The sequence below is a fragment of the Pocillopora damicornis genome, chromosome 3 (genome assembly GCF_964200805.1).
Source record: "Pocillopora damicornis chromosome 3, jaPocDami1.2, whole genome shotgun sequence".
Classification (NCBI taxonomy): domain Eukaryota; kingdom Metazoa; phylum Cnidaria; class Anthozoa; order Scleractinia; family Pocilloporidae; genus Pocillopora; species Pocillopora damicornis.
The window spans coordinates 26,551,246-26,563,956 of record NC_142672.1 but is presented as its reverse complement, the minus strand read 5'-3'; the positions used below and the strand labels follow the sequence as shown (position 1 = coordinate 26,563,956).

Below are 12,711 nucleotides of genomic sequence, written 5' to 3'. Positions count from 1 at the left end.
GTTGTCGATTTTCGTTCTCAGCCGCGAGAAATGCCTTTGCCAAGGCCATCGAACGTCACTGTTTGTAAGTGATACGAACTTTCTGTGTTTTAGCAGCCATAATCCGGGAAAACCTTGGATTGAGATTGGTAAGGGCTTTGCCATTTATTTATCAGTATGACAGAGTTGTGCGAAAGGCAAGTGAAGTGTCAGCAACTAATTGGCGATATCAAACATGTCAAAAATTATCGTATCTTTTTCATCAGTCTTAACTGATGTTGGTAGAACCCAGTATGCCTTTTTGTCGGTCCCTTCGTTTACATCCCGCTTCAATGGCCCATAGCAACGAAGCAACATGGGAGCAGCTCTCTCCAAGACCAGCCATGCAATCACAATGAGCAGACAGAACTTTGCCCGAGTTTTCACACACGACCCAAGGGGTCAGAGGCTTTTCTGACATTCTTTGAGAATGATTAACCTAAAAAATAAAACGTAGTAGTTACTATACTGTAAAGAATCAACGATCGGCGCGAGAACAGCTTGATCCATCATTTACGAGTGTAAACACTCTAACAAGACGTTGCGAAAACTTACCTTTGCTATAAACAGGCGATTTTCGCCGAATTTCTTGCACATACCTTCCCTTACCCAGCCGTTCGCAAAGTTCTGATAGCAGTCTAAGCTTTTATAGCTCATCAATTGCTCCTGGGTGTACGGGCTAGCAGCAAACAGAAGATACATCCCCACGTTTATGTACGTTACGTCTGGCCAGCAATCGACATCGTCAATCCACTCTTTGCGCGGAATTTCGTAAGGATCTTGTCCTTCGATAGACTTTAACTTTTCGAGATACCTTTTCTTTGATTCTTTCTGCTGTAGATTTTCAAAATAACCGGGTGACAACCCACGCTTCGTAGTCGCTTTCGCCGCCATGCTGTAAACAAACTGAAGCTTGTCCTCCAGTTCGCAATGTCACGTGATGTGACGTCACGCTTGAAATGGGTCTATTGTTACAGCTTTTCTCAGGACTGGAAGTGCTTGTATAACACCGCAGTTTACATGACAATATCAATCGCTACAAGACATTACAGTGAGAAAACAAAAGTAAGAGGCCCAATCGTAGTTTTAGGGGTTTGACTGTGATCATGTAGAAATCGATAATAACTTCTTACTAGCCGAGCGCGATGGCCGCACTGGGGAATATTAGCCCGAGCTCGTGGCAGTACAGATCGCGCGCAGCGCAGACGACTGAAGACCAATATTCCCCAGTTCGGCTCGAGCAAGCGTGGTTAGTAAGTAGTTTATTATATGGTGACCAAACTTGTTTATTTTGAATCCACTGGCTTTCGAGATATGAAAACATACCGCGGAAATGGTCCGTATGGCATAGTTCAGACCAAGAAACAACCAATCAGAACGCTCATATTTACCTCAAGGTGATAACAACAATTATTGCACGAGAATAGTATCAACGCCTGCTGTTTTGGTAGCAAGCCTCTAATCCGTGTCATTTGGGAAAGTATTACGCATTTAAAGATATTCATTCAATAAAAATGAAAAATCCACCACGACTTCTATCTTAGCCGCCGAGTAAAATGATGCTTATATTATGCTCAGTATCTCAAAAGTCAAGGAGCGATGAAAGCATGAGATAACATCAGATTCCTTCGTTGTCCGCCATTTCGTTAAAATTAGCTTGAAGGATCCGCGGTTTTATGAGACGGTCATTATTTCTGACTTTTACTTACAGACACACTCATGGAAGTCATCAGAAACGTAAAGCGTTGACACACAGCTTAGAAACACAACAGATGAAGGGTTATAATTCATTTTATTGTTTTTTTAGAGGGCACGGTAACGAATCCTGCAATCTGATTGGTTCTTTACCCGGTCAGTATTTTCCTATCTCTGCCCACGGGCCACGGTAACGCTTTCGTGAGTCGCCGTGTACATCTCAACTTTCGTTGCCATTTTTCATAAATATACCTCGTTTTGCCCGCTGGGCAGTATTTTTAAGCAAACACATCGGTCACTACCTCAAGCCGACTTATGAATCCTCTCTTTCTCTCTCTCAAATCAATTTAGTTGACAAAAAAATATTGGTTTCAGAATGAATTTGTATAGGCAATGGTGTCATTACGTCGGTTGACAAGCGGCCTAAAAACCGTCTGCAATTGATTTTAATCATTCACAAAAAGTACTTAGAAAGTTAAAACGTGAGGTATTTGGTTACAGGTAAACTGAACAATGGAACTTTCATTCATTTAATGTCTGAATTTTCACAAACAATTTGTTCGTAGTAAAAAAGCGAGCGAAGTTTTAATTTCAGTTCGACAATAAATATACGCTCCTGGTGAGTCTTTCAAAGTCCGTTCAATTTGGACATTTGGACCATAAATTGCACAACAGAAACTGAAGGAATTTATTGAGAAAAGGCCGCATTAAATCCCCTTGTGTCTCGTTGGAGTGTGCCGTTCGAATTCAGTTTTTGTGGAGGAAAGACCAGATTTACACACGCCGTTGCAGCAAACAAACGAGCAAACTCTCACAACTTCAAAATAAAAAAATTGAATTTACTCACAATTACTTTCCTCGCCGTTTACTTAATTAACAGAGGTAAATCTTCGTACATGAATGAATCGTCGATGAGAGTGAATAATACTTTCCGTTAGATCATTGATTGTTTTTGAAGAAAACATTGTCGTGACAGTCCTTGCCAAACTAGTTCCGTTGTTTTTCAAATCTTCTTGCGCTTTTTTTTTCTTACGCGCTCTCTAATTGACAGGTGTCAGATTGTGGCAGATACTTGTAAAAATAATGTTTCAAAGTTTGTTTGGAAGCCTTTTAAATCATCTTTATCGTTACGGAAATGAAAATGTTTCGCTGAGGCATCTCTCTTTAATTTGCATCACCGCTATTTTAACTACCATTTACTCACTCAAAAATAGTTCACTTTATGGAAGATCTTGCCGTATTTACGTCCATAAATCATTAGGGTTCTTTTGGAAAGAATTTCGTCAAGTTTAAAAAACAATAAATATGTTATTTACCGGCTAAGGGTCGGTCCGTATGGTGAAAAACTGTGACCTCGGTCTTGAAAATGCTGCCCTCGGCCTACGGCCTCGGGCAGTATTTTCAAGACCTCGGTCACAGTTTTTCACCATACGGACCTCCCAGCCGGCAAATAACATATATATATTTCATCGTCCTATATTCCAACGACTTTGCCGAGTGGTCAGTTTTAGGGCGCGCGCTACATTTTAACATCTAAGTTCAAATCCTCCTTAGCTTCTAAACAAACTTTTACTCAGTTTCCCCGTTCGTTCTCCTTCATAAATAGCCAGTCTTCCTGCCAATCTACCTACACCACTCGCTCAGACGAAGGACTAACGCTCGAAACGTCAGTTTTAAACTCTTAACGGTGGCCAATCTACGTTATCAACTCAGTGGAGAATACCAAATAGCCTACCTACCTACCTACCCCAAGTTGGGTTCGTATGTTTCTCTTACCCTATTTGTTTCTCACAAATTCATTGATACTCAATTAGCCCAGTGCTGCCTAAGATAACGATACTTGAATTTCATCATTTCATTGACATAATTACTTTCCTTTATTCTCTTATGCACAAAATTGATAAACTTCAGTACCAATTGAAAATGATATTCAATTCCTCGAAAACTGACGGCCAGTATGCATGATGTAGTTCTGTTTCAACCTCACCACCAGACGTAAAGATTTTAATGATGTTGCTTGATGTTGATGAGCTCATATCTAAAAACTATCTTTTTTAATTTGCTGGATTCACACTTTGAAAAATTAAGCCTTGCGTCTCTCTCTTTTCGGCTCGCTCAACGCAACGCGACTGAATGATAATCAATAAAGGTGGATGTTCAGTTTGATCAAGAAATTAAAAAGAAGTCAGAATTATTTTTGTAATGCGGTACAATAATCTGGATTTCTTTGTCGAAAATAAATCCATATTTCAAGGGAAAAAAAGGGACATTTTTTCATCCTTGAGGCACACTTTAATCATTAAACCTCGCCTTCAAATCCTAAATAAAATCAAACGACTTAAAACTTTTTGAAACGGCTTTTATTATCAATGTGTTATTGTGATTATAAAAAATAGTGAAGGGAGTCGACTGTTTTAAGGCAGTTTTTGCTTTTTTCTTAAAACCTCCTCGAGTCGTCTGTGCTGATATAATTGGAATCTCTCCCCAAAGAATGAAATCTCAGGGCATAAGCAACATAACCCTACGCTGACTGGACCCTAAAAAAGAATTAAAGACGGATTACATTGGTGCATGAGAGAGGAATAGACTAGTTGGTCAAATGTCACATGTGAGGTTACATATTCATACAGTAGCTATTAACACACAATAACGAAAGCAGAAACACACAAGAAAGAAAAGAGGCTTTAGTTTAACACAAAAACTTAATAAACACATTTTTATAGAGAAAAAAATCTGTGATCAAGCAGAATTCACGCACATCTGCGCCATTGAGTAAAAGTAAAGTTGGTAGGTTGGTAAATAAATAAGTTAATAAGAACATGGATAACAACACCACTGACGATGTGAAAGAAGCTCAATCGACCAATTATTAGTTAAGGGTACAAAAAGAGACTGAAAAGCAAGAAGTCAATTTCTTTAATTTTTTTCTTTTTAACAGTAATAAATGTGTTTTAACGTAAGCATTTGACTTAAAGTAACTTACTCCTGCTTACTTTAGCGCTGATATAAATCTCTTGTGTAGCTTAAAAATTAGTGATTTAAATTTTCATTTGGATAGGGTAGTTTTCGGAAGCTACGTGTTGACGATAAAAACTATGCTATTTATTGAACAGTAGACTTAAATGACGGCAAAAACATCCCAAACAATAAACTAGTTGATATTTACCTCCTCGTCCAGTGGGTAAATGACTTCGCTGTTGGAGAGCTCGACACCAGCATACCTTTTCTTTTCTGCTGTGTACGGCGACACACTTCTTGATCGTCCTTCGGCCTCTTCTCGACACAAACTGTTTTCTCGAGTATCCCATTCCCTCTTCGGTTGATCCTCGTCTGTTGAATCGACATCTGTTTCGAGATCGCGAAGATCGTCCGTTGAAGTTGACACAGATATCATGGCAGGTACTTCCGGTGAGGATTTACCTTCCGGTTCTGACGCCCTCTCTGTTTCCGACGTCACATCCGTCAGGTTCTCAAAGTTAAAATTTGAATAGTCCAGGTCTGTGTGCGCTGGTGAAATCGTCAATTCCCGTGTCGTAATTTCCTGTGATAATCCTCTAGATGACGTAATTTCCGATAAACTGAACGAAGTGTAATGCGTCTCACTTTGATTTTTTACTCTTGCAAGGTTTCTGTTGTCCGAAGCACTGCATCCGTCTGCAATTCGTCGCTCGCGCAATAGCATCAAAGCAGTTTTATGTTCCTCAAGCATGCTCCTTCTCGCTTCGTATTCATATCTTTTCCGCTGAATCTGAAGCTGCGCTCTAAGTTCATCAAGTTCTCTCTTTAGTGTGGTTGTTTTTTCGCAAGCTTTGATATGAAGCTTTTGCGTTTCAAAAAGTCTCATTTGATAATCTTTTACACTCGACTGGCTCAAATGATTCTCACTTTGCTGTGCCAAGGTCCGGTAGTAAGTTGATGTTTTACTAATGGTTTCTTCAGTTGTTTCTGAAAAAGGTAAACGCATGCGTGTTGTAAATAACAATATGCACTTTCATATGGGTTCGTCTATATTTAAGGCCAATCAGAACAAAGCAGTATCTGATTGGTTGCGAAGATGGCGCAAGGTTTTGTGGACCAGTCATAGATATTATAGGTAAACAATTCTATTCCAAATTACTTTCGACACTCACTTGAAACTGCTCTGATGTTACGACACTAAAGAGAGGTTTGCTTTGATTTTAATATTGAATGACTCCCTTACAAATTGATTGATACCTGTCTTTCACAGCTAATGTGGCAGTGCAATCATTACCTGCATTACTATTACCTCAGTACGCCCCTAACGTTCTAGGGACCCTATGTACTAGGAGATATTCCCAAGTATGTGCGGCGTTGGGGCGAACTTTGCTAAGGTATTCAACGCACCACACAGAAAATCGGAAAAGTTGATATTTATATTTCGTACTTTGTTGGGACTTAAATAACAAAATATTCAAATTATGAAAAACCTCCGCAAATAGCGCTGACGGTCTTCATATTGCTCTGTCTAACTGTTGGCCTGTGCTTACAATTCAGACCAAACCAGCCCCTTGTGATACATACGTTTTTTCGGAAACTACTTGAACTCAATCTGAGAAAATCATGCTCAGCGGCCCTTACTTATCAATAGGAATTTGGCTGTTTTTTTCCTTCCAAATCCTCCGTCACTATCTAAGAAAAAAACAAAGCCTTACCTTTAAGCTCAGTAACTAACTGTTTCGGAACTGGAATTTCTTTGGCAATTATTTTTTTAAGTTGTTGAATTTCGTCATGATATCGTTTAATAATTGTGTCTTTAGGATCCTCGTTGATCTTGGGTTTGTTCCTGATGTCCTTTGCACGCTTTGCGTACCTAAGAGTACTCAGCGTTTCCTCGTAGTTGTTCTCTCCCGGACTTATACAAGCCACCATTAACGTTTTAGAGTTTCCTCCCAAGGAATCCTGTAGAAGCCTTGTGAGCTTAGAGTCTCGATAAGGTACGTATTTACACTTCCCGTCCACTAAAGCTGATATGACATTCCCAAGCACAGACAGAGACAGGTTTATCTTAGTAGATTCTTTAAATCGTTCACCAGTGCAGCCAGATTTGCTTTGTCGCTCACTTCCGGCGAGATCAACAAGATTGAGCTTTCCGGTTCTATACACTTCTGTTTCTTTCGGATGTGAACGTAGACACGATTCTAAATCAACAGTGAAGATGGAATGCGACCGAGAAGAATCAGAATTGAGCGCCGTTGCACCAACTGATCGATGTTTCCCTCCTGCCTCAAATATCTCCTGCATATCTTCATAGCTATCCACAGTGATACTGGACAAACCTTTGACATAAATCCCCTTGTCAGGGTGTTCTTTGATCTCGGGCTTGTATCTGCACTCTTTGACAAGTAGATCTCTGATTTCTTCATTGTAGATCTCAAGGTAAGAAACACGCAGTAGATATTTAGGAAGTTCATCAAAGCTGCGTTGCCGAGTGACGCTCAGAATATGTTCACAGCATCTAGGAATGATACCCTTTTGAGCAGAGGGACTTTCAATACCTTCCATTGTGAAAGTTTTCCCGCACGAAGTTTGACCGTAAGCAAATACTGTACCATTGTATCCATCAAGAACGCCATTTACAATCGGACGAACAATTTCAGAGTATATCATCTCAGTAGAGCTTGAAATTCCATACACTCCATCGAAGGTAAATATTTTGGAGCACTTAGAATTGTCCCAGGGTCTTTTAATGCTACACTGCTGCAATGAAGCATTTGTTTCTACGACAAGTCGTGTTTTCATTTCTCGCTCTTTTTCATTCAGTGGTCGACAACGAACAATAACTTTGACACTCTCGCTCATAATGCGCCACAGGGCGGGAGATGTAGGGATTTTTTTGATCACCGAAGAATTGCTGCAGTTCTGTGCGGAGCTAATATGATCACTTTCCGCGCCAATCCAATCCGTTCACCAGGTTCCATTTTTCCCTTTTTCGTTTAGAATTTTTTAATCAAGTACCTGGTTAATAAAATAGAAACAAAATATCAGAAAATATTTTTATATTTGAGAAAACAGAGAAAGGATAGTTGAGGGAAAACTGCTTGAAGAAATTTCAGAAAATTGAAATCTTGGAAGATCAAAGTTTTGATGGGATTCGAATCAGTACCAACCAGAAACTAATGAATAGCTACTTCTAAGAGAGACACGTTAGAAGTGAAGCAATTTTTTTTTATGAATTTTCCTCTTCATTATCTTACGAATACCCCTCCCTAAACATTGAAAAAAATATCATAGAGGATGAGATATGTATGGATTCATTTTGCGCATGATCAGAAAGTCACACTATTTGCTACAATTTTCTCGAACGCTTCTTGTTAACCTTTTAACTCCCAGAAGTGATGAACGTGTAACTTCTTCCTATGATATTCATTCGTTTTCTAGCAAACGGTTTATGAGAATACTCAAACTAATCAGGAAAAAGTTTTTACCTTGATCTTACAACAAATTCTCGTAACTAATTTACAAGGAATCGTGTAGCAGCAAGAGGAGAGAATTAGCAATCAGATCTTGGGAGTTAAAGGGGTCAAGTCATTAACCTAACAGCGTCGTGGTTGATATCTTGGTGTACCAATCCTGTTCGTTGATTTTCGGATCAGTGCCTTTCCTAGAATAAGCGACTCTACGAATAAGCACCCCACTTATAACTCTCGACTTAGAACAGGCTGTAAGAGACGAAAATATTCCCACAACTTCCAAAAACTTAATTCGTGAAATGAAATAAAGAATTCGACACTTTTCCGAGATTTTGAATTTTCCATTTTGCACAACTAATACAAGAACAGCGCACAGTGAACACGATTCTAATCGTAAAAGTCACATGATTCGATTACGTAATCCGATAAAAGAAGGGTACAAATCGCGTGCAAAATCCTATTTTCAAAACAAGCGTCTCATCTACATCCGCAGTTTTCATTAACGAATACTGAGACTAGAAAAAAAAAAAAAAAATTAAACAGCTTGTGCAGTATAGGACCTGCAAATTTATGAGTTCAAACTGTGCCATCACAATTTTTTGTCTCTTTTTTCCCCACAGTTCACCGGCACACATTTGTGTTTCTCAGTGGAAAGAAGCTTTGGGATATGAAAATGTCTTCTCCAAGACCGAAACACAATGATCCTAGTTAGGTTTCAAACCCGAAAATTTCGATCTTGAGTCCGATATGCTAACTATAAATCCAACATGTCTCCCAAACTTGAGGCTTAGGTGAAGACATAAAAAAAAACCTCAAGTGAAATGATCCGAAACGCAGGTACCCGCACAAAGAACTAAGAAGATTAAGTAAGAATGGCATCTTTCAAATTTTCCTATTACTGGTTTGATTATCACACTAATCTGTGTGTTTCGGAGAGATTTTATGATTGTTTAGGTTTTCCTCCAGTTCTCTATAATCCTAGCCTCAAGGTCTTGGTTTGAATGAATTAAAAAGGAGTGTCAAACACTTGCTAGTGAATAAACACAAATGATTCAATAATGTTCCTGAAATTAATTGTATTTTGTACTTTACCAACAGGCCAAGTACAATTAAATAATAGTGAATTTACAGTTGGCAAGACTAGAGGATGTTAGAGCTTGAAAATGGTGATTTTTAGCTGCTTGCAGATACAAAATTACGAGAACAAAAACTTTTAGCGAAGTATTTTAGCAATAGATACTATAGAATATAAACCGCAGCTTTCGTGATGTTTCCCTCGAAGATGTCTCCTGCAGGGCCGTAGTGTAGCAAAACAATACAAAATCATAAAACAAAAAGTTTGAAAGTCGTAAGTTATAAAATAAATAACAAAATGATTCAAAATTTGGATGTTGCTTTAAATTTCCAGCAGAGGGGTTCCCGGTGGTATCGTTTTGCTAATATCAATGGTTCGGTACCGGCCGTATTACACCCGCTGATATTAAGTTCTGTTGTCTTCTTGACACACCAAACTTTACTTCACGTGTGAAGATCAACGAGTCTGTGTATTTACACTAGAGGCCTTGACAGGAACCTTTGAGCAAAAGTTAACTAGTAGAGGCCATAACTGACAAATTCATGCCAAAAAAGCCCATAAAATGCAGACGATCCTTCCCTGTGTGCTAATGAAAAATAGTGCAAATCGCCTAACGGACAACAGAATAATTAAAACCTACCTAAATCTTTGCAGGTTTTGAAACAATCCATAAATTTCAGTCAAGATTTGCCTCGTACAAGGATTTCATCCCTAAAAAAATTGAGAAGGTAGCGGTATTGTGCCAACGACTCCCCAGGAAGACTCGAGAAATCAAATATTCTAAGAGTCTATGGCCGAGTAAGTCTTGTTGATCTTATCGTTAAATTCCTTGAACACTTAATCAACTGAACTCAGTTAGTCAAGTGTAATGTTCTGCAACGCTACACTTGGTTATCAACGGCCGTTGCACAAACATACAAATAATTCAGGGTAAAATCGACCCAAACCATCTTCAATTAGTCTCGAAAACCATAACTTTGCTGAGAGTTCGAAACTTTCGGCGAGGAAACCAGAGGATACGTTACTGCGACCTTCAAAGGTTTACTTCAAAAGCTTAACAGAATAATTTCTTCAAAAATTTACCTCATCAGCGCTGAATCAAAAAATGATAAGGTCTCGTTTCTGGCTTAAAAAAAAGGCAGGAATGAGAAAAAAAATAGTCAAGATCATTTTTATATACAAAGCGGAAGTTAGAATAAACTCTTTCTTCTCAACTGTTTCGAAGTTGTTGGGTTAAATGTCAGCCAAGTTTGAGGAACCACGCCTTCACAGTTGACCTGTAGGTGACATCAATGATGTAATCTTTTCATGGCTTGTGGCTGGGATGTTTCAGCGATGAGATCTTCTTGCTACGCTTGCTATGGGCCCCTGAGCACTAAGCTCAGGGGCAATAGTTTAATTTCACCATTTATGGAATTTGGAAGGAAAAACGTAATCTTCTGTTTTGGGAAGCAACAGGCAAAATCGTGCGTTTCTTTTACGAGTGAGAAGTCTTTTCGTTCTACCTCTGCAAACCTCGACACTTTGTAGGGATGTTGACAAAAAAATCAGCACTTTAAGTGACCTTATCATTTCGTTGTAATACTCTGTGACTAGCGTCACTTGATATTTCGCACCTATTAGTACTTAACTCTCATGAGTGACCAAGAAATAATTTCTCCTTACAATACCAATACAATATCAAGGAAACAAGTGATGAGAATAAAGAAAAATGTCAATTAGCGTATAACTAATTGATCCAATAACAAATTTTCAGAGCTAAGATAATAAGAATGACCGGGTATAGCAGACAGTAAGGAGAATTACGAATGAGATCTTGGGGTGAAAGAGTTAAGACGCCGGTATGACCCCGTGTAAGATTCGCATTAACACCGCGTCAATTAAGTTTAAGAAGCAAGTATAGCTGAAAACTGTTAAAGAGAAAATAGAACATTATAGATTTGCTAGACGCAGTGGGAGGTGGTGAAGTCTTCGTAACCCGGTTAAACCATGCGCTAAATCAACAACAGGTCACACCATGCTGCGCTTGATGGAACTGAGTGCTGAAAACCCTCTGAAGAGCCCCCCTCCCCCCCTCTAGGGAGGGAAGGGGCGCTTTTCAAGGAGAGACGTATCAAGAAAAGCGGATCAGCTTAGATTACAGCAGGCTTTGTTAAACGATTAAAAATGATCGTATATGGCTACTTTGGAACAATGGCGGAAACAGCTTCAAAGTACACGTGGGATTTTTCAAAATTTCCTATTATCATACGAGCGGCAGATTTAAACCATCGGCAAAACCGACGATGAGACAAATCCTCTCCGTGGGGGTGATTCTGGTATATTTTTTAGGATGCAAATAGTTACGGTGGGGTAGATGGTGGGGCGACTGTAGCTTTCGTATCTGAAATAAAGAGATGTCACTGTTTTTTCCTTTATATTGCTTAAAACTGGCGAAAGATGTATTCAATTAGAGGCTCACTGTGCGTTGCAAAGGTAATGAGAGCATGTGTGACCTGGTATTAGCGTCCGAAGCCTACCGCGCCGTTGAATCACGTAGAAGACTATCGTCATTTGCTCGATTGTTTAATGTGCGTGTGTTTAAATTGAGGAGTGGATCAAAAACTATACACGAGCCAAGAGATTATAATCTCGTGAAAAGAGATTTAAAATGCGAGTAATTATTTTTCTCATAAACAATCGTCTAGATTCATTGAAATCCAGATAGAGAACGTATTGGAGCATTGGTAACCGGCCTCGATATTAAAAAAAAAGAAACTAATACAAGCCTTCCAATGCCAGTCAAGTCAAGCACAATTTGGTATTTCTCTTTATGAAAAAGTCAACTGGACACGATAATGTAATGTGATAAAAATCTCCACCCTGTTTCTCCACCTACCCCCTGAGACAAGTTCCAATTGATATCTTATTCAGGAGCAATTTTCTTTTCTTTTCGGGGAACATGCTGATGTTCTCTTGACTTTGTTTAGTGCTTGGTGCGCGTAGTTCTTACATATTTGGCCAACAATCACGCGCAGGTACAGCTGTCCAATCTCAAATCTTTCGTTAAAAAAATAAAAACAACAAAAAACAACGGTAATTGGGCGCCAAAGCTATTAGCACATTAATGGTGTGTAAATCAAAGAATTTAATAATTGTGATCGCATTAAGTGGTCATGGCTCCGTAAGGAGGAAATTCTTTGCAGCCGTCATATTTCATGAGAGCAACGGTGTGGAAGCAACATTTTAAAGAATCTTGTGAATTATGAACACAACCAGGATCAAAGTCGTGGAATCTCTGTTAAAAATACTTTTCCCTGTTAAACAATAATTTTGCTGTTTCAAGATAAAAATGAAAAATTGAGAGAAACAAATTGAGCCAGTGTTTGAATGTAAGAACTAGTAGAAAGAAACTTTACCAGCCTTTACCAAACTAATTGACCGCAACAAAGTTGAGAGAGCTTATTTACTCCAAATTGCACTATTAATCATTTCATAATTTGTTAAAAAAAC

General features: G+C 38.8%; 1 protein-coding gene across 1 annotated transcript; it reads right to left on the bottom strand.

Annotated features, from left to right (window-relative positions):
- Nucleotides 1-4,055: 4,055 nt before the first annotated feature.
- LOC113684283 (kinesin-like protein KIF17) lies at nt 4,056-10,814 on the bottom strand. Its single transcript, XM_027201626.2, has 4 exons — nt 9,860-10,814; nt 6,387-7,689; nt 4,880-5,658; nt 4,056-4,250 (listed from the first exon to the last, which is right to left on the bottom strand). The coding sequence occupies exons 2-4, from the start codon at nt 7,531-7,533 to the stop codon at nt 4,128-4,130; spliced, it is 2,049 nt and encodes a 682-aa protein (XP_027057427.2). The 5' UTR covers nt 7,534-7,689; nt 9,860-10,814; the 3' UTR covers nt 4,056-4,127.
- Nucleotides 10,815-12,711: the final 1,897 nt, after the last annotated feature.